The sequence below is a fragment of the Rhamphochromis longiceps genome, linkage group LG19 (assembly GCF_057381845.1).
Source record: "Rhamphochromis longiceps isolate RC_006_pf linkage group LG19, R_longiceps_female_GT1.1, whole genome shotgun sequence".
Lineage (NCBI taxonomy): Eukaryota > Metazoa > Chordata > Actinopteri > Cichliformes > Cichlidae > Rhamphochromis > Rhamphochromis longiceps.
Genome location: NC_140575.1, coordinates 22,022,101 through 22,044,062, shown reverse-complemented (window position 1 = coordinate 22,044,062; position 21,962 = coordinate 22,022,101). Strand labels below are relative to the sequence as shown.

General features: G+C 39.3%; 1 protein-coding gene across 3 annotated transcripts in view; it reads right to left on the bottom strand.

The window, feature by feature from the left end:
- fndc3ba (fibronectin type III domain containing 3Ba) overlaps window positions 1-21,962 on the bottom strand; it is an 88,088-nt gene that overhangs the window by 4,814 nt on the left and 61,312 nt on the right. For all 3 annotated transcript variants that reach the window (XM_085391794.1, XM_085391796.1, XM_085391795.1), the window contains exons 11-26: window positions 21,721-21,859; window positions 21,242-21,295; window positions 20,828-20,952; window positions 19,943-20,117; window positions 19,018-19,104; window positions 17,926-18,061; window positions 17,458-17,529; window positions 16,565-16,683; window positions 15,898-16,003; window positions 15,038-15,204; window positions 14,294-14,407; window positions 13,375-13,524; window positions 11,456-11,736; window positions 7,882-8,100; window positions 3,936-4,102; window positions 1,916-2,043 (exon numbers count right to left, since the gene is read on the bottom strand). In XM_085391794.1, the coding sequence (XP_085247920.1) occupies window positions 1,916-2,043; window positions 3,936-4,102; window positions 7,882-8,100; window positions 11,456-11,736; window positions 13,375-13,524; window positions 14,294-14,407; window positions 15,038-15,204; window positions 15,898-16,003; window positions 16,565-16,683; window positions 17,458-17,529; window positions 17,926-18,061; window positions 19,018-19,104; window positions 19,943-20,117; window positions 20,828-20,952; window positions 21,242-21,295; window positions 21,721-21,859 (2,239 nt within the window). The remainder of the gene's footprint in view (window positions 1-1,915; window positions 2,044-3,935; window positions 4,103-7,881; window positions 8,101-11,455; window positions 11,737-13,374; window positions 13,525-14,293; window positions 14,408-15,037; window positions 15,205-15,897; window positions 16,004-16,564; window positions 16,684-17,457; window positions 17,530-17,925; window positions 18,062-19,017; window positions 19,105-19,942; window positions 20,118-20,827; window positions 20,953-21,241; window positions 21,296-21,720; window positions 21,860-21,962) is intronic.

Here is a 21,962-nt window from a genome sequence, read left to right as displayed (position 1 = left end):
TTTTAAGAAATTTGGAATTTAATGGTAGCAACATTTAATCCTCTTTTACCAACTTAGTAGATTTGTTGCTCAATTTTTGGGAGAGGAATGTTCTTCCTATCATTCTTATTTGATAGGTTTCTAGGTGTGCAACAGTCCTCATTAAGGTCTTCTTTGGTGTATTTTGTTTCTCATGATGTGCCAGACGTTTTCAGCTGGTGAAAGGTCTGGTGAAGAGGCAGGCCAGTTCAGCACCCGGACTCTTCTACAAGAAGCTGTCCAGGAGACATCTTTTTAATGACCACCCTTAAAAAGATGTCTCCTGGATGGGAGCATATGTTGCTCTAAAACCTATATATACACCTTTCAGCATTAATGTTGTCTTTCCAGATGAGCAAAGTGCCAGTTTCCCTAGGCATTATTGGGCTCCCATACCCTCAGGCATACAGGATTTTGAACTAAGCGCTGATAACAAGCCAAATGGTCCCTCGCTTCTGTAGTGTGGAGGACGTATCATAGTATCATTCAAGTTTCCTGAAAAGAATTTCAAATTTGTCCTCCCACAGAACAGTTTTCTACTTTCATGTTAACAACATTTTTACATTTTGCTTTTTCTTTGCACGATAGAGTTTTAATCTGCATTGGAACTGTGTTCACAATGATTTCTGGAAGAGTTCCTGAGTCCTTACAGTGTAATTGATGTTACTGCAGTGCTGCTTGAGAGCCGAAAGATCACAGGCGAGGATCACACCGAGATTCTCCAGATTCTCAGAATCATTTCAAGATATTATGTACTGTAGATGATTGGATACTAAAAGTTTTCACCATTTTATATTGAAGAACATTATTATGAAACTGTTCCACGATTTGATGATGCGTTTTTTTTGTTTTGTTTTTTTTGGGGGGGAGGGGGTGTATTCGCAGACTGGTGAATTCTCCTTCTAGCTTTGCTTCTGAGAAACTCTGCCCCTCTAAGATGTCATGTTACTGACATTTTGCCAATAAACCTAACTAGTTGCAAAATGTTCCTCCGGCTGTTTCTTTTTAGCACCACTTAGTTTTTTCGGTCTTTTGTTATCTCCACCCAACTCTTTTGAGACCTGTTGCTGCCGTCAACTTCAAAATGAACTAATATTTTTTGATGAAATAGTAAAATGTCTCCGTTTAAAATTTCATGTCTCCTATGTTCTATTGTGATTAAAAAACATGTTTAAGACATTTAAATGACCGCCTTGTGTTTTTCTTTGCATTTTACAGGGTAGAGTTTCTTTGGAATTGAACTTGTAGAAAGGTAAGTGGTGTTTGTGTCAAAGGAGAATGTGTGTAGACAAAAAACACCATTTAATTTTTAGTGCTGCAGTAGAAGAAATGGTTTGATAAAGGTGCACTGAACTTTAGCTGTTAGACTCTCAAACTGACGAGAGGTAAATATAACTGAGTGCATTTACTGGTCTTCTCATAAAGAAATAAAAAAACCCAACAAAAATAAGGAAAAACAACCCCCCCAAAAAAGAACACAAAATGTTAAAAGCAGCATCTGATAACATATGTCTGCACAGGTTTTATCTACTTATGAGAGTGCAGTTCTTCCCACCAACCATTCTGTAATTCAATAACAGAAGTTGAAATGGCCCTGAAGACAAATAACCTTTTGTCTACCTGCCTGCCCACCGCTGCAGCTGTGAGCAATCAAATCCTATATTTCCAGGTGCAGCAGACTCTTCCTGAGATACTTCTGTTTTGTAATTTTCATTAAAAGTATTTAATACCTCTCAGCAGGGGGGATGTATATGAGGGAAGTGTTCACACATGGGTATTTTACTCTTCTATCAAATGTCAAAAGAAAATTGAATTAATTAATTCCAGCAGCTTCCTAGTGTTTAGATGAACTGGACAGCTCTCATGTAAGACCCGTTTACATGTGTGTGTTACAAACCTGTTTGTATTCTGACTCACGTCCCACCAGCACCTGGAGCACATAGCTCACAGGGTCCCCCCTCATTGGTGGAATAGTTTCCCATGTTATCTCACACATGTTCCCCTCCAGCTGGTGCACTCTGGGAGCTGTTGGAATTAATAATAACAAATCATTATCTCATATACATGACTGCATATCGTTAAAAGACGCTTGCAAACAGATGAAGAGTATAATTAGAACACCATCTCTTGTGAAGTCAAGAAATGGTGGTTATCATTTTACAACATTTAAAATGTTGTAAATGGCCTGCATTTGTATAGCGCTTTTCTAGTCCCTAAGGACCCCAAAGCGCTTCACACTACATTCAGTCATTCACCCATTCACACACTGGCGATGGCAAGCTACATTGTAGCCACAGCTGCCCTGGGACGCACTGACAGAGGTTGTAAACAGTAAAGTGTAGATAAACTCACAGTTCAGTGATTTGCCAAACACTTAAAGCCTATATTTAACTGAAAACATTAAGAAGATAACTTATCCAGAGCTGAAACTTGATTCAGCATATAGAAAAAGTGGTATAAAACTGGGTATAAAAAGAGCATACCCAAGAAGGTTCATTCTTCCGTGAAACAGTGCAGCAAAACACTTATGATTGAAGAACAACATTTTTCAATATGGAACTGCAACGACTTTGGGGATATTATAATGTATAATAGAAAAAATACATCATATAAATGTAAGGCTTATCTTAGGGCCAATGTTCATTTAGGATGAACTAAAACAAAGCAGAAGAAACAACTGAAATCTATCAATCAAAAATAGGAAACTGAGAAACATATATATGAATATAAATAGTGAACATCAGCTACAACAAAGTGAGTCATGAAATTCATTTTGTTTTTCAGTTGTAACATTTGTTATGCACTGCAATCAAATCCTTGGGGATTAATGTCATTTTACACTGTAAATTACAATGTTAACAACAACGATGTCATTTTGACTGCAATAAACTGCTGCATTAAATACAAAACACATTTTACTAACTGCTTTGATAACCAAGTATCTATATGTTGATTCATCTCAACATCACCTGCTCTTTATAGTTTCAAATGAATGCCTGACCCTTTTAGATGGCGTACACTGCTATGAGCTTTACAGAAGCTATTCGGTCCCTCGAGTGGGTTTATGGATATATCAATGCTATGCGGCACAGCTACCATCATACTTTAAGATAAGATAGAACTTTATTAATCCCTCGGGTGGGTTCCTCTGGGAAATTCGACTTCCAAAAAAAGCACAGCAACGACCGAAGTTACAGTTACAGAACTGTTATATATATATATATATATACACACACACACACACACATATATAAATACAGAGACAAATATAAATAAAATATACAAAGGGGATAAATAGAATAAACAGGAATAAAAAATAAAAATACAAGTGAATTGCACATTTCAAGTATTGAGTCTATTGCACTGTTGACTATTTACAAAAAGTATTGCACAAGGTATTGTACAGTGAGGTGCAGAGATATATCCAGAGAGGTTACCCCTTACTGCAATTATTGGAGCTGTAATAAGCCACCCCCTCTCTTACAGTAACAATCAGATGCTGGAGGCAATAATCAGGCAGGCGACAGTAAAATTCATCACTAAAAGCCAAAAACAGATGCATTTGTTGCATGCGTAAAGCTTGATTTAATCCACGTAGAAGTGGCAAACATTACTGTATGCATGGATACTCGTGCACTGGTGTGTTTGCGTTGCTCTGCCATCATATGTGAAATTGAGCTGACACTGGTGGACTGGTAGGACATCTTCACATGATCTGACCCCTGAAGATATTTAAAGTTAGATTTACCTAAATAGAGGACTGTGCGTTTTAATATGTCTGATAATTCCCCACTAATATCCCTACGGCACAACTGTACGATCTGAAAAGGCAGCTGGTGTATAGCTAGTGATGAAGACAGGACTTCTTTGTGTGAAATGTGTTTGTGCACAAAGACATTTTCTCCGCTTCGGTTTACCTTTCAGGGCAGGGGGTATAGACTTGGTGGTGCAGAACGTATGCGTGTCAGAAAAAGGACCCTCCCCAGCATCACTGATGGCCTGTATTCTGAAGCTGTAGCTGCTGGACTCGGTCAATCGCTGAACCTTGTAGGTGTGGCTGGGACCACGGTAGATTGTCACAAACCTAAACAGGGAACATAATGAAGAAGGAGAAATAAACAATAAGATGTAAATCTAAAAAAATTTTTTAAAAAGGAAGGACGGTTCAATGTGACAGAGGGAGCACTGACAGGCCTAGGCATGAAGGATCACTCCATCAGAGATAAAGGAGAAATGGTGAAGGGAAGTGAAGGTGATGGTGTTATGAATGGGTATAAGAAGGGAAGAGTTATGATAATAGAGAAAAACATGGTTAAACATCCATCCATCTATCCATCTAATTCAAGGTCGTTGGGGGCTGGAGCCGATCCCAGCTGTCAATACGGCTGAGGCAGGTTACAGCCTGATCATGTTGCCATCTTATTGCAGAGCACGGTCAAACAAGAACAGTAAAAAGTAAGGCACAAACACTTAGATACCCACTAATCACTAACTTAGTTATAAGGACTGATAGACCATGTTTGTGACTTGATATAGTTTAACTCAGCACAGCAGGCGTCACAAGAAAAATGATGAGCAGCTCAGCGGTGAATGTGAATATTTTAACACAATTATATGTTAACCTGAGGTAAGATTAACTTCAGAAATAAAATGTGGGGACCTTGAAAAGCAAGAGGAGCAGCAGAAGAAAAGAAAGCACCTTAAAAAAAAAGATAGAGATGATTGATGAACACGCAGGACAAACAGTGGCAGGCTATAGTCACAAATCTGATGAAAATGAGCACCAAAAGCATTCCTGGCTGGCTCGATGGACAGATTCATGGAGTGGGAGAGATAAAAGCAGGAAAAGTCTGGGAGATAAGTGAATGTGAGCCGAAGAGGGGTTATTTATCTCAGCAATCAGCTTTGCAGCAAAATAAGGTAAATGTCTAGGTGGCAAAGGAAGCCATGAAGCAGAGGAATGAGAAAAGAAAGACAAAGGGAAATGGTTAATGAACAAGAGAAGAGGCAGTAATAGAAGAGTAAAGTCGCAGGAGGATGCAAGGGAGAGAGAAGTTAAAGCAGAAGGATAGGTGATTGAGAATTAAAGGAGATGATGATAATGTTGAAGAGAGAAAAGAGAGTGCGAGACAAAGAGGAGAGGAGAGAGGTCACGGTTTAGTGGAAAGCTATAACTCCAGATGAGCTCTTTATGTAGCTGCACTACAGAAGTGATGTGTTTCTCTGGCTGATATATGATGTTATTAAACCTTGGCCTTACTGGTGGGCCATACAGTTAACACGTGCAGCGATCAACTGCATGGCTTAAAAAAAACAAACAACTAATGCATTAACTTTTCCATCATCAGGAGCTATGACCTCTTCGCAGTCGACCAGACATAAATGGTAAGATATCAAAATAATTAACATTTAGCACAGCACAAACAAACAATAAATACCCTTGCACAAAAAAATCACTAGGACATAGTTAATGAGATGAATTGCCCTGGTGCTGACCAAAAGCTGACCAATTAACTACAACATGGCAGAGCAGAGGGCAGGATGAGAGAGGTCAGAATGTAATGAAACAATCTGTTATTGTTCTACTGCAGACGTCATCGTGTAAGAAGAATAAAGCCCTTGAACTACACTGCCCCGTGTTGTCATGACATTCTTGCAACTCTCAGATTTGACACAAGGCATGTCAGTGGGTAACATGGATGAGAAGAGGGAGAAATGAATGGAGCACAGGAAACAAGTGAAAATAAAAAGCCCTGACTCAGGGAGGACAGCGCATGAGCAACAAGTCTGCAAACAGGGAGATAAGAAAAAGAAAAATTAGTCTGAGCAAGCAAGGGAAAGGAGGATGGGAAGGTACAAGGATGAGAAATAAATAATGGCAACAATAATGGGAACCGGAGAACACTTTCTTTATCATCATAAAATAGAGGAATGCTTGGGTTTACTGAAAAATAAAGGAAGGGTAAAAAATGCCAATGCAGGGGAAATAATTCCTGAAAGGAAGCACACATTCATTGTCAGAATCTCCACATTCGCAGTCACCTGTCTAACAATAAACCCCGATTAATAAACATGAATTAAATCAGAGGACAGCAAGAGACAGAGGAGGGGAGGAGTCAAGGTCAAAAACATAAGTGTAATATCAGAAATGATATTTGCACAGATTATTGCTGGCTATTCAATATGTTTGTTTACAAAGCTAAATACTTCAAGATTTCATTAGTTCCCTGCTTTCAATGTGCCCTTCCAATCTCGCTTATTATGTCAGCAGTGAAGCTTCTGGTTGCCATGGCTAACTCATACTAAAAAATAAAAACCCTTCTAATTCATTTTAACAGAGCGTGATGAGAAAGAAAAGGGGAAAGCAGAGCAGCGTAGGAGGAGTGCCCTGTAAATCTTCTACGTCCATTCTTAATTTTATATGCCTTTGCACACAAATACACAGTGTACAAGAAACTGTGATGCACCACTAACCACTTATACCACCTTTTTTTAAAAACACATTTAAAATATAGATGCCAGTGATCGCAAGGTACCCTCCCCACACACTGCTCCCCGAGAGCTGCACTGGTGGCTGCCCACTGCCTCACTGGGTGAATGGGTTAAATGCAGAAAAGTATTTTCCCTATGGGGACTAACACATACACATTCTTTCATTTAAATGAGCCACTCCTCATCCCTAAGTCTACAGCATAAACACTTGGGGAAAAAAAAGACAAATTAACCTTGAGTTTAGTTGCCAACTATGTTTAATACTCCAACTCCTATAACTTCATCGGGTGCATACAGACACATGCATAATATACCTAACTGCATCCAAGCGTGATTACAAAGAAAGAAAAATGTACATAAATATGCACAAACATTACTGTGGCAGTTAGAAAAGGGTAAACAAAACTGTGAAAGCTGTTTGCATTTGGTATGGCAGAGAGCGATCGCATACCTCTATGTTTGTTTATGTGTATGTGTGTCACAGAAGCTAACAGACCACAGCCTGCCAGTTAGGGACCCATCTGTCAGTTATGGTACCCATTCCAAGGGTGTCAAGGTGCCAGCTTGATACAGCCAACCCTTAATTCAAACACTGATAAGGGCCAACCAGAAGGATAAAGGAGGGAGCTAAACAAACTGACAGTTGGGCAGACGGGCTGGTGCGATGCATTACAGATACTCTTAGCTCTAGCTACTTGCAAAAATTCCCTCCTCCTGAACTTTTTTTGCCCCCAGATGTGTATTTGACTCCCTGTCCATGATTATTTTCCATCCTCTCCTCCTCAGTCTGCTAACACTATCTTTCCATTTCTCTTTTTATCGCTGCTGTCTGACCAGTCAATTCAATGAAGGCTTGATTGTTGGGGGCTGCATCCCTGCTGTGTCCAGCTCCACTCAACATGACTACTCCCAGGTACATCTAGTTACTGCACACAGAGGAAAAGGCACAGATCCCCACAAGTACCTTTAATGTTAAATGCACACACTCCCTCGGCTCCCCTCAGCTGCTCTGGTTTTGTCCTCCTAGTATTTGTGTGTTCTTCTCAATGATGTGCATATTTTTAACCTGGGTTCTAATTTGATCAATTGACTAGTTATAGGGTGAGAAGTCCTCTGAGGGCAACATCATAGTTTCAATCCCTTGTTACACATGAGGTTCCATAGATAAATGCAGACTATCGTTCTGTCTATTGCTGTCATAGAGACAGGATTAGTAGGTTAATTCGGTGTTCCACTTTTTGTTTATAAATGGGTAAATATAAGCTTCAAGTCCAAGATTTTAATGTGTTGTTTAAATAAGCTGGACTCAGCCCATTCCCTCAAGTAAACAATGATGATGGAGCAGTATAAACTGGTCCATGTATACTCCACCTGTGGTTCTTGTCCTCCATCTGTAGTGTGTAGACCATGTCATCAGCAAGCAGAGCACGTGTGTGGCTGGTGTTTTCGCCCCACTTGAGCTTCAGGCTTTGAGGGCCAGCCGCTGAGCATTCGAGTGGGGGCGGCGGTGGCGGGAGAGGGCGTGTCCTCACGATCAGTGGTAAACTGTTGGGACTGGAGCCAATGGCATTCACTGCCTGGATCTGCACACTAAAAATCATGGGAGAGAGCGAGAAAGAGATAGAATTTATTTGTTGAATATTGCACTGTAAAAATGTTTATTATTATTTTATTATTTATCATCTTATATTGATTGGATTTTTGTGGAAATGTCTCTAGAGATGAGAGCCAAACAAGCCAGCATTTAAATTTTACTTGAGCATGTGTGCACTGATTTAAGATCACAAGCCAAAGTACGTGACCGTGAAAGTGCTGTACCATGCAACCTTGAATGCTCTCCATGTATTTGCAGACCTATCTGTCCAATGCTGGACACTAATGTGGTATATTAGCTTTGACCTTGGATGTTTGTGGATCCTTTTGCCTGTTACCATTCTCCTACGTACTCTGCATGATAAGCCTTAAATTTGTCAGACTTCCTGGTCCACATTTTCCCTAAATGTGTACCAAGTTAGGTAACTGCTATCACTGCTACAGGGTGTTTTAGACTATTTGTGCTAAAGAGAGAACTTAAATACTACAATGTATTCCCTAAAACATAATTATAAAGATTATAAATGACAGAGAAACATCATTTTAAGCACATGCATTTGAACTCGTATGCCAAAAATATATGGACTCAACTGGACACAAAGACACACACAGCTGCTAATTAAAGAGAATTGGGAGAAATGGATTTCTGTTTTTCAAACTCCCCTGCCGCCTTTCTTCCAGGAAGCCCCCCCTCTGTTCTTCGCGGTTTTTCTGTCAGTGTCTGATCAGCTTATTAGCATCAATATCAGAGGTCCTCAGCTAGTTGGTATCCTTCTTCTGACATTTAACCACTGATTCTTTGTAACTGCAACCTTTCATTATAATTCATGCAGCTTAGGTAAACATTTTTGTGTTTGTGTCTGTGAGGTAAAGGGCAACATGTATCTATCCAGTGGATAATTAAGGATATGGATAAAAGATAATAAGAGATTGTGAACAACGTAAAGATAAGGCTTAGCTTTTGATGATAGGTGGGGCTACATTTAGATATGATGAGAGTGAACGTGAATGTTTATTTGTTAGCCCTGTGATGGACAGGCAACCTCTTCGTGTTGTACCTTAACAAACTTTCATCTTAGGCTCAGAACAGATGCAGTTTATTTATTTATTTTTAATTTATGATTTATTTTTTTTACACTGTCAAGAGAAAAAAACTAGGGGACAAGTAATTGAATAATCTTGAGACTATAATTTCACCAGTGCAAGAACCTCTGACTGGTAAATTATTTAAATCTCACCTCAATGACTCCAAGAAAATCACTAAAGTGAAAATACACATCTAATTTTAGAGGACAAATTGAACTCTCTCCTTTACTTGAAGTTAAGGTTGACATTGTTGATAATACAGAATGCACCTTCTTTGCACTGCAGCTTTACTTAATGTGTATTCTGTCATTGATGACTAGACCACAAGTATACACTTAAGGGTTTTCTTTGGGGTTTTCTTTTTACTTTAATATGGTTTTGTTATTTATTTGGGGCAAAGATGCAGGAAAGATTTTCAAATCTTGTATTTTGAAGGAAATATTTTAAACTCCATTGACAGAAAATGCAAGTCATCTTAAATCTATATAGATATTTAATTTACAAATATTTAATGTAACTATATTTAATGTTTTATAATTTAGCGTATTGTATTGTTGGCGGGAAAAAACTAAAAACGAATTTCTTTGTTTTAAAAAACAAACATATGTTTCCTTTTTCATCGGTTTAGAACAAAAACTGAAGTCTAAATACTAATACATAACAATAGTGTGTTTAACCTCCAAGCTGCAAAAAAAATTGTACAAATGTGGGTGCGCACACACACAAACAGCCACAAAAACACACAAATGTTTACTGTGGTCCTTTACAAGGCCACACAGTCAAAGAATATCTGAAGTACAATTCCTGTCGTAAATAACAACCAGAATTATAGCTATTTGGACACACAAAAACTCCCACAGATTCTCTCAAATGCACACAAACACACGCACGGGCTCACACATGTTCTGTCTCACTGGCAGCCATTATGCAACAGAGCACAGTGACACCGGGTCAAAAACAACCTCAGAATGAAAACAATGGTGCGAGATCACCCTGCCTCTGCACATGTCACCTTACCTTGGATAACCTCTCCCTGTTTGTCTTTTTTAATTAGAATTCAAAGAACTTGCTGCACAATCATATGCATGCTCACAAACACACTTACAAGCAATCACAGACAAGCGGGATCACAACAACGCTGTGCATAAAGATGATTAAGGGGCTGTTTACTGCTACTTGAGTACATGTTTGAGATCCAAGCTCATGCAATCATCAGCTCCTGAACTCTCTGCCCCCCTCTCACGGACAATAACCATATCCAACTTCTTAATAGCAATGAACTGGTCTGCATTGGTGCATCATATCTTTATTCTCTTCCCCCTCCTGCCCCCCCCCCCCTCTTTCTTAAATAGATAACTATCATATCTGATATCATATCTCACAGTACAATAATATTGAATGGGTTGCATTGTTGTATTTTGTCATGTTTCTCAGGTCTTTGTCTGAATTTCTACGAACATTATTGCTAAGGATTGTCTTATTGCATTGGAGTCACACTGGGTTAAATATGTACACTTGGGTTTTAAGGGGTATTTATTATTTTCTTCTTTTTTTTGGGTTGTATGGAAGCCCCAAACGCAATTTCATTGTTCTTGACAATGACAATAAATAAATAAATACTAAAAATACTAAATACTAATGCAATCATCAAACATTTTACCCCTATTTAAATACAGAATGTGTATAAAAAAATAGATGTAGCCTGCTTGTCTGTATGAAAAGAAGCCAATGCAGAAGCTGTAAAACCTGCATTCTCCAAATGGCCAAAGGAGACAGATTGTGTAAAATGAGCTAATGAACCCGCTTCTTACACCCAATTTATGCTTCAGTGGGAAATTTACATCATAGCCTAAGACATAACTGTAAACCCCTCTGAACCCAATGCCGTAATCTCCAACATAACTTGATGTTGACCTCCCGACAAATCTAACTGTCCTCTATTCTCACTACTTTTCTGCTGTGATTTTTGAATTCATCAGTGATAAAATAGCAATCATCCCCCCAGTATAATAGATAATTATAGGATCACTATAACGAATTATAAATATTAGCAAATTCGTAGAAGGATATCAATGAAACTATTGGAACTGATGTGAGGGAAGGTACAAAGAAGTGGAAAAATTAGAGCGCCAAATATGTTTGCACCAGCATTTTATTTCTTTCTATGGGCTGGCACCGCATATGAAAAAATGGGACACAACCACACGGTAATTAACATGTAATGCACCACACACAAGCATAAATGCTTTGGTTTAGCTATCATTACCTGTATTCACTGTCTGGCTGCAGGCCTGTGACAAGGTGAGTTGTCCGTGAATCCACAGTGATGGTTTGGTCGTCCAGGGTGATGACGTAGGAGGTAATCTCGGCCCCGTTACAGTTTGGCTCCTCCCACTTCAGGTGGAGGCAGGTAGACGGGGAGTGGCCTGTCTCTGAGGAGGTCGGGAGATCCAGGGGGGTAAGGGATGATACCTGGTCAGGATTTGTAGCTGGGGTCTGGAAACTGCTCTGCTCACTATATGGACCAGCACCTGCCTGATTGACCGCCTGAGTGGGAGACACAGAAACACAGAGGGGGTGAGAGAGATTGAAGAGGGGGGGAAACTGCTGTGATTGATAGTGCTGAGATAGAGGATCCCGGTGATAGAACAGAGGTGAGGAGAGGGATAAAAAGAAAGGGATAAGTGAAGACTAAAACCAAGGCAGACAGATGATGGTTAACAATAAGAAGGGAAGAAGATAAATATGAAGGGATTTATTAATAAGCACAGGACAAAGAGCAAGACAACGTTAAATGGGAGGGACTGATATAGAAAACTGAATAGACAAGAAAACTAGCAGAAAGACATGAATTCAAATTAGTTTGAAAGAGCATTAATCCTTTACTTGTGCTGTCAAACACATTAATATTCAGCTCAAGTATCCACTATTAAATGCCTTTCAATCGCTCGTTGTAATAGTCACCTTCATTGCCTCTTACAGACTTCGAGAGGAGGAAGGAAGGACAAAATTGGTATTTTATATACATCTTGTCCATTCGGAAAGCTTGAACTAAAAATAAAAAATGTAGATAAATTGCTTCCTTCCATCCATTTTTGAGCCTTGTAATAGTTACATGTAAAAAGCAACATTCATGGATTAAATGTACTTAGCAAATCCAAGCAGATGAGCAGTGTTTGTTTTCTTGTAAAAATGCACTGTAGCCACTTTCCAAAAACAGCCAAGCACCATTCACGAGTAGATACCCAGGAGAAGGAATCTACAATGTGCACTTATATATAAATCCTTGACGGTTTATCTCAGCATTAAACTATCTAGATAACTCTGGGTCCAGCAAGAAAAGTTATACTTCAGTAGTTTCTCGGATTTATCCTCAGCTGTCAAATTCATTTTGCAGAGGCTAGAAAAACACATAGAAACTGATTTAACTTATCCTTACGGTGGCGTCCCCCCATTCAAAGCATTCTCATAAAACAAGTGCGTGTCAGGTTGTGCAGATTTGAAACACTGCTACAGAAGATGAACCAGTACAAGTTCATTCAGGTATAGAACGTATGGAGTCACACAGACTTCAACCAAGTCAGCGCCTCTGGTGTGATCCATTCCTGCAATCTTCTTAAGGTGTACAGATATGAACACACAGGCGTACACTTCTAGTGCACAGAGACAAAGAGAAATCACATACATGTAGAAAAGCAATTATTAGGATGGTAGGTTGACCTTGGATTGTCAACCTATTAACTATTAACCGATTATAAATAGTCCTATAGAGATGTGAGCCATAAAGCATGTTGTTATTGGATTCATAGCTTCAGAGGGTACAAGACAGAAAGGGAGTAAGGGAGAGAGTTAGACAAACAGAAGGAGAAGGAGAAAGACGGCACTTATTTATGCACCACATTGAGGGTCAGAATACAAACTGAATCAATGACCATTAATCTTTCCCTGGAGTCTGAGTGTTTGTGTTGCAGCATCTTGGTTTCATGTTTCCAGGCTGAATTTTTGTCGCGCTCACAATTCAGTTATTTCTTTTGTTTCTGGAAGTGCTTATGTTCCATAAACTAGTACGTTCTTCTTTTCTCATTGTCAGTTTAACTATGCATGGCTTCAACAAAAGTGAATGTTGTATGCCTGTCTATGTTCATCTAAATCCACTGTAGGGATATCTAGTAGTGTGTGCACTACCTGTAGCCTGCAGCAGTAATTTGTGGCAGGTGTCAAATCTGACAGTTCACACTGCGTGGCAGATCCGCAGTAGATGAGCTCCATGGGTTCATCTTCCCTCGCCCACTCCAAACGATATTCAGAGATGTCTGTACCCGAACCCTCAGGGCTCTGCAATAGAAACACAAAATCAGCTCAATGGAATTAACAGATACCTGAAAGTTAATGGATTCAGGTCTTGTTTTGCAAACCCAAAATGAAAAACAAGATTTTTTTTTTTTCCATCTAAACTTAAGTCTATTGAGGTAGGTAAGTATTTGGACCCACATTTATTGTCATTTAACCTTGGTAAATCACCACAGCAGATTTGAAATCAAATGATCAAGATCTGATTAAAGTGCAGACTAAATTCAAAGGTTTTAACAAAAGTACAGCATTAACTGTTTAGAAATTAAAGCCATTATAACCATGCATAGTCTGATAGTTATACCATGGTTGCATAGTTACTGGCCAGGTGAGGCCTGTTCCTTAATTTTCCAATGACAAATTAGGTATATAAATCAAAAGTGTGCAACCTTCATTTGGTATATTTTCAGTGGAATATGTGGAGTATGGGGACCAAAAAATGATGAATGTGACTATTAGTCTGAAAAACAAAAAAAGATACCCTTTAAAGTGATAGGAAAAAAACTTTAGGAGTGGCCAAATCAGCAAGCTGGTATATTCTTAAGAAGGAATGAGCCTGCTAAGCAACACCAAAAGGCCCAAAAGATGACTTTACTACTTTTTTTTAATTTTAAACAGTAAAAGGGAGCTAGAGCTCTTTAGCAGTGTTAAAAAATGTGGCCTGTCTTTTTATATTTGCTTGTCTGTTTTTTGTTCCTTCCATACACTGTTTATTTCCTTTGATAAATGCAGCTGTGTTTTTGGTTTGCCTCACCTCCCAGTTGAGTGTTACACAGGTGTTACTGGTGAGTGTGATTATGGGAACTCCACACTGCGCAGGAGGACCCGCTGCAGTCGTCACCTCTGTAGGCTCAGAGTATGGTCCGTACTAAGGGAGACACAGATCGATTGACACAAAATAAATGAGAAAGTTGAATCATTTAGACAGTAAAAAGTTTACAAAAGCTGAAAATCAAATTCTAATCCCAAACTGAAAAGCTGTGAAATATAGACACAGTCATCTTGTTCAATAAGCAACAGTGCTGAGGTTTTGGCGCCATCTAATTCACTTTCAGGTGACCGGATAATCAAAACAATCAAATCTTATAATATTAAGTTAATTTTCTAGGGGACACTGATCCAACTACTCAGTGTCTGTGTCTACACCTACGGTTTTAAGTTGAATTTTCTGCTTGTTGCTTAATATTGGATGTGTATTAAGAGCTCCCAAGTTTGTGTGCTCAATATGCAGAGCAAATTTCAAAGCCATAAGTAAACAAATGCTATTTAATTCAATATTTCATGCTTAGCTGTTATAAAACATCCCTTCTTTTATAGGCTGACCTATTAAAGTGGCTGGATCAAGCTTCAAAAGGTTTCAGCTACGCTTTTCTGTTGTTCTTTAATAAGTTTTATGGTCTAGCCTGGTGAATTACCAGATCGTCATGGCTTTCATTTATTTATTTTCATTTTTATTATTGATCACACTCTTGCTTTGAAAAGCCAGACAGTTTCTTACCCCAGCCTCATTGGCAGCCCTCAGTCTGAAGCTATATGTTGCACCAGGAAGCAAACTAGCGACAGTGCACTGTAGCTCCGAGCCATGATACACCTTCGTTGGCTTGGCGTCTCCCTCACTCATCTCCAGACTGTACACACACTCCTCACACACTCCCTCAGGGGAGTCTAAGAAGATCAAATAAGAGAGAGCGATAAGAAGAAACATTTACAGTGAAACTAACCACAATACATGAATTGTGATGAAAATACACAATACATATGTCACGATATCTTGTTACACATAAATTCTTAATGATGTATTCAGTATTTCACAAGCTTTTTATACTGCTTACAGATTAATACACAGGGTATATTTTGAATACTTTCTAGGGGTTTTTCCCCATAAACCTGGTGCTATTCTCTGCTTGCAGAAAGACAAAAGTAATAAATAATGGTGACAGTGGGGAAAACCCTCCAATACTTTATGTTTGACCTTCAGCTCGAGCCAGTAATTGCAGCTGCAGCAGTGCCTGAATGTGAGCTGATTAGAGACATGACCAGCTGTATTAAACTGGTAAAAGAAAGAACTTCCTCAGCATGGCAGGCTGGAAGACCTTTTCCTGCCAAGAGATAACAGTACTAATCTACAATAATAGGCTGACATTAGGAGAGTTAAGTCAAATATGAGGCTAGGTTAGGCATTTAATGAGCTAAATTAGGGCTCAATTAGGCTGAAACGTGGTTGACTCGACTTACATTAGAATTGGCCAGGGAAACATATTAAACGGCCAGAAGGTGATTTAGCTGCCTTATACGAAAATAATTCGAATATATTCTAGTAAATAAAAGTAAACAGGGTGCGTGTATGCCTGAACTCACCCCATTCTAACTGCACCTCCTTGTGTTTGGCTTTACCGACAATCCTTGGCGGCTGGCAGGGCCCTGGTGGGACACTTAATGTACGGACTGGAACACTACCAGTGCACTTAAAGAGCAAAAAATAAAAGGTACAAAAGACAATTACAGATAGGCTTAATTATTGGTGTACATGTATAATTTTAGGAAAGATTACTGAAAAGATTGTTTGACAACAACAACTATATTTTTCAGTGCAAAATATCTTTTGAAATTCCCATCATATTTAGTGAGCGGGTACTTCATGTCCCTTGGTACCTATGGAGTTGAATGAACAAAAAGTTTGTGGAGTTCCTCAGGGCTTTATTCTTGGACCTCTCCTATCAAACAGACTTTTTTTTTTTAACTTAGATTATAGAATATTGCTATTTTTGTATTATTGTTATGCAGATGACATACAACTGTACATATTAGTGTAACCTCAGACTGACAGTTTACAACACTCACTCAAAAAAAATTGACTACAATTTATTATTGGACGTGCAAAAACACACAACTGAACTTAGATGGGCCTGAAACTGCCCCCATTGCCTTAAAGAAAAAAGAAACATATGTATGTTTAAATATGTATATCTATGTGTGTGTGTGTATTGCTGAAATTTGTGTATGCATGCATGTATGTGAATCTTACTGGGCTGTGTCCTCCGGTGGTGATACTACACACACGTAGGTGATAAACGGTCCCTGGTCTCAGTCGCTCACACACACACTGTGTTGCCGGACCACTGTACGCTACTTCCCATTGGTTTGCTGCACACACACACACACACACAAAACAAGGAATTACACTAAAGCACATACACATAATCAGCTGCTGTTTTGTACGTATTTCTGCAGTTTCCAGAAACAGAATCCCACTGACAACACTTTGTTTCTGTTCTGCTGTTGATGGATTGCGTATGCCTGTGAAATATAATACTCTCCCTGTGAAGCAGCACTATGCCGTGCAAATATAGGCCTTGTTTACATCACAGCGTAAATTTCCTAGCAGAAGTGTATTGTGTTTCTGTAATGCATAATACTATGTTATCTCTACAGACTGAATGTACCTAAAAGTGAAGTTTGAATAAACCTAATATGGCAGAGTCATTCGTTTCAATGACCACATCTTTTTAAGAAGAAAAAGGTTTTAAAAAGCCTGTCTTGATATCACAGGACAGTGTAAATACAAGCTAGATAAAATCATCCAGATGACTTTTTAGGTCGATTCTATTGACAAAAGAACAAAGGCTTTTGATATTCTCTTCTTCTGTACACTGACACTCAACAGCAATCTTTTACTATAGATTGAAAGGAACTAGACAAGATTAGGTTTCCTGTAGGGCAGGTGTGAGCAACGCTGTGTGCTTCAATATCTTAATTTGATGCTAAGAAAGACTCAATTATGGCTTCTATTTTTTTTAGGCTGGTAGTTGAGAAAAGTTAAACAGCACACGAAGAGAAAAAGGTCTGTCCTAAGATGCTGGAAAATCTTTCATGGTATGTTTGAATAGATACAGTGACAGACAGATATAACACAGGTACCTTCAGAACATCCCTCTGAGATCTCAAGCAGGTACGTAAGAGCTTCAGATCCCCCATTGTCCATTGGAGGATCTGTCAAAACAATTGATGAACTGATTTTAGTTTGGAATATTATTGCACATAAACAATATTCCAATTCGCAGGAGACAACATGTAGAAAATAATTGTTATTATTTTAGTTACTTTAGTTAGCTAAATTATTTTCTCTGGGACATTAATATCAATACCAAAAAAATCTATCTGTTGCAGTCTTATGTATTTTTGCAATTCTTCTGAAAGTGTGAAACACACTAACAGCAAACAGTGTCAGGATTCAGTTTGATCTGGATCAAGTCAACTTGCACACATGTAGTCTTGGCTTGGATAATGCTGAAAAGTCTGTACCAAATCAATTTTGTATGAAAGCATCTCAATGAGTATCTGTATGTATATGATATGATATATGCGCATGGATGTGTGCCTCTTTACCCCATGTGACAGTAAATCCATAGGGTGTTGCCTCTGTGACACAGGGTGCAGATGGAGGGCCCGGTTTGTCTGGATTGGTGGTGCAAACCAAAACTTCACTTGGACTGCTCTTTCCCTCCATGTTTGATGCTATGAGCTGCAGGAAGAGAGGTGGACAGAAGGGACAATTAGAGACACAGAGCACGTAACAAAGGTAAAAAGACAAAGAGTGTAGTGGGAGATCAGAAATCGAGAATAGGTTGATAGAAAGGCCTAAATTAGGCTCAGTGATTGAACAGGCGACTGCATGCTGCAAGGCCAAACTGTACTAGCCTGGGTTCAATTCCAACCCAAGGCCCTTTGCTGCACATCATCACTGCTCCCATTCTCCCTGCTTTCCTTTCTCTTTTTACTTAAATTTGTCTAATACTAGTCAGAAAAATCCAAAAAGTAGATAAAGGATGAAACGAAGGGGAAGAGAAAAAGAGGAAAGAAGAAAAGGCGAAAAGAATATAGACAGAGTGGAAAACTGAGAAAAGAGCCACAGCAAGCCAAGCAGAGACACACAAAAGAATTTCTGAAAACTTAAATCAATTGTCGTGATAAATAGGAGCCATTAGTCTCTGCCCCTTCACGTGTTGTTGTTTTGGCTTCTCTGCCTTCTTCTCTTTTCTATTATCTAATTCTGTCGCTACATCCAATAGATAATTTTGCTTTGTTACATTATGTCTACACCAGATGGATAGCACAGGGACAGCAGAAAGACTTGATTCTTTGTGTGTATTCATGTGTTTTGTGTTTTCGAAGATGCAAAGCTTTATCAAACAATGTGCATGAGGCAAGGTAGAAAAACCCAAAATAAACACAAACTCACCTGGTGAGGTACGCGCAAGAGGATTTTGATAGATTTGTACAATGTCCTCGAATTATGAACAGGCACAAAAACCACAGCTGAATGTTGTGTACTTGACAAATGGTTAGTGATTTGCAGTGTTAGACAACTCGTTAAACTATAGCCAAAATTACATATTTTGCATATTCTCTCTTAGTAAAAAAGCTTCTGATTTTCAACAAGTGGGACACAAGTGCAGAAACCAAAACACAAATGCTTACCCTGAATTTATACTGTGTACTCCTCTTCAGGCCTTGTACAGTACAGCTCAAGTTTTCTCCAGTGTACTTTGGATGAAAGTCTGTTCCCTGTGGGAGGTACAGTGTTTGATTCTCTCAGGGTACATTAGGATCGGCATAAATTATTGAGTTTATGGATGCAATAAATGCTGACTTTTAGCTCACATTTTATTGTATATAGATATATATATGGATAAAGTAGAAAGAGAGCAGAGAACCTGTGGGAACATATAGTGTGGTTTATATGTACAGTACTGTGCAAAGGTTTTAGGCAGGTGTGGAAAAATGTTGTAGAAAATGCTGTAAACAAAGAATGCTGTACATCGGGGGTCCCCAATCCCAGTCCACGAGGGCCGGTGTCCCTGCAGGTTTTAGATCTCACCCTGGGTCAACACACCTGAATCACATGATTAGTTCATTACCAGGCCTCTGGAGAACTTCAAGACATGTTGAGAAGGTAATTTATCCATTTAAATCAGCTGTGATGGATCAAGGACACATCTAAAACCTGCAGGGATACCGGCCCTCGTGGACTGGGATCGGGGGCCCCTGCTGTACATGCTCAGAGTTTATGTCTGTATTGCATATTTGGATTTACGGCTGTGCATCAGTGGCACTTACCCTAAATCTTTTTCATGAGATTATGAATATAAGCTTCGATATTCCTTTATACTGTCTTTTTCATTTGTTATTTTCATGTGTATATCCATAACTTTCAAACTGAGATCTTTTAGTCTTCGGTTGACTGACTGCTGTAGTACAACACACCCTGATGCTGATTTATAAAACTCGTAAACTGGGCACAAACTAACAAACAGACAAAAGATGTTCTAGAGTCTTTGAGGTCTATTTTTAATGTAAAGAAAAATAAAAGTTACAAATGTTTTTGTACATGGACGGTACTCACGCTGTTGTCCTCCTGGATCTCAAGTGTGTATTTGAGCTGCTCCACATTGGGACTGCCCTCAGGACGCCCCCACTCCAGGGTCACCCAGGACACCCCTGCCCTGACAAGCCGTGGTGCCAGAGGCAGAGCAGGCAGGGTGCCCATGGTGATATACACCACCTCTGAACTGAAGCCACTGCCGAAAAAGAAATTTCCATTTTAAGCTTTCCTTCAAAACGCTGAAGAAATGATTGCCATGGGTTTCAATTTCAGCTGAGATGGAGACATGAATATTTTTCAAAGTGAAAGGTGGAGAAAAATCAGCGAAAATGAAAAGGAAAAGGACACTGACAGAAGTGCATTGGTGATTAATCACAGAGGTGCGTGGCGTTGGGAGTGAAGACGTTATATGAGTTCCGAAGAGGATGTTAAACAGAGAAAAAAGGAGCGCATAGGGAGGATGGATGATTTGTAGTGGGGGGAAAAATATTCAAGTTAGAATAAAAGCAAGTAACCCAGCTTCAAATCTGCCAAACTGAAGGATGCATTAAAGCTGTTTTGAGTTCGTTCACAGAGCTAATATCTCCTCCCTCACTCTCAGTCCCCTCTATGACCTCTCTGCTCCCTTTCACCCTAATAACTGCAGGCGAGATGGTCCACGCTATAATGACAAGAGGAGGCAAGAGAAGAGTGGAAATAGAGGGAAATGGGAAAAGAGGAAGTCTATTCTTCTGTATGTAACTGATGTTACATGGAGAATAGCAGTTCGGTGCTTGCCTGCTGCCATAGTGGTATACAATGAAGAACAACAACAAAAAAACATGCAATATGCCTCCCATGACACTGTATTCATGCAGGTGTGCGTATATAAAACGTATATATACACATTCAATAACAGAACTTTACCTTCTGCCTATGTCGTTGTGTGCAGCCAACCTGAATGTGTAGTCACAGGCGGGGTAGAGTCGTGTGACCTTATGGTGCCTCTGGTTCCCAAAGTAACATTGTCTGAAAACGCTGTTCTTCTTTCCCTGCAGAGAAGACGTATACAGAAAAGACATAAAGACAAGAACGGACATTAGGATTGATAAGCTCACCTACAACAAAATGTTAAATGTGAAGAAAAAAATAGCACGACAAAGTAAAGAAGTATAAATAGAAGATGGGAAGAAAAGCCAGACATTCATTGCAAGAGCATAATTCACAGTTTTATTCCATCTTGTCTGAAGAGCCCAATGTTGACATGTGTTTAGGGACACTGGTGATAGGTGTAAGTGCTGCTTTGAGGTAAGGGTAGAGCATGACAGATGACAGACTTACCTCATCCCACTCGAGCAGGTAGTTTGTAATTTTGGATCCGTTGTCACCCGGGGGCTATGGGTGACAGTGAAATGGACCGAGGGAAGCAGAGAAGAGAGAAGAGAGAGATTGAGAGATTAGCTAAGGATAAAAGACTCTGACAATGAGACAGACAGAATACCGGCTGTGTTTTTATGATTGGCCTTATATCCTGTCTGGGTGACTGATGTTACTCTTTATGAATGACAGTGTGCAAGGATATAAAAAAATACTAAAATAACAGGTCAGAGAGGACACAGGGGTGCATTCTAACAGAGTTGTGCAACTACTTGTCGGTGCTGCACGGCTGATGCACTCAAACTATTAACGCATCGGAGTTGTAATATATTTAATTTAAAATATCATTAAATGTGTCACAATGACAAATCACTGTGATGTTTCTTGGGAGTGAAAATACTTCATGGAGGAGTATCTGGACAAGAAGATGTCAGTAGCTGTACCTTCCACTGTAGGGTGAGGCTGGTCTTGGCACGATTTGTGAGTTTTGGTGATGACGGGACATCAGGGACCGTGGATTCTGTGGTAAACGAGCCGGCCTCTGAACACGAGCCTCGAACCAAATTGTACATTGCCGACACCCTGATACAGAAAGACAAACGAAACAAACAGTTAAAGGATGTTTTTATCCAACATTTCAGGGATTCCTGGACCCCCATACGCTGCAACACACAAGTAGTTAATA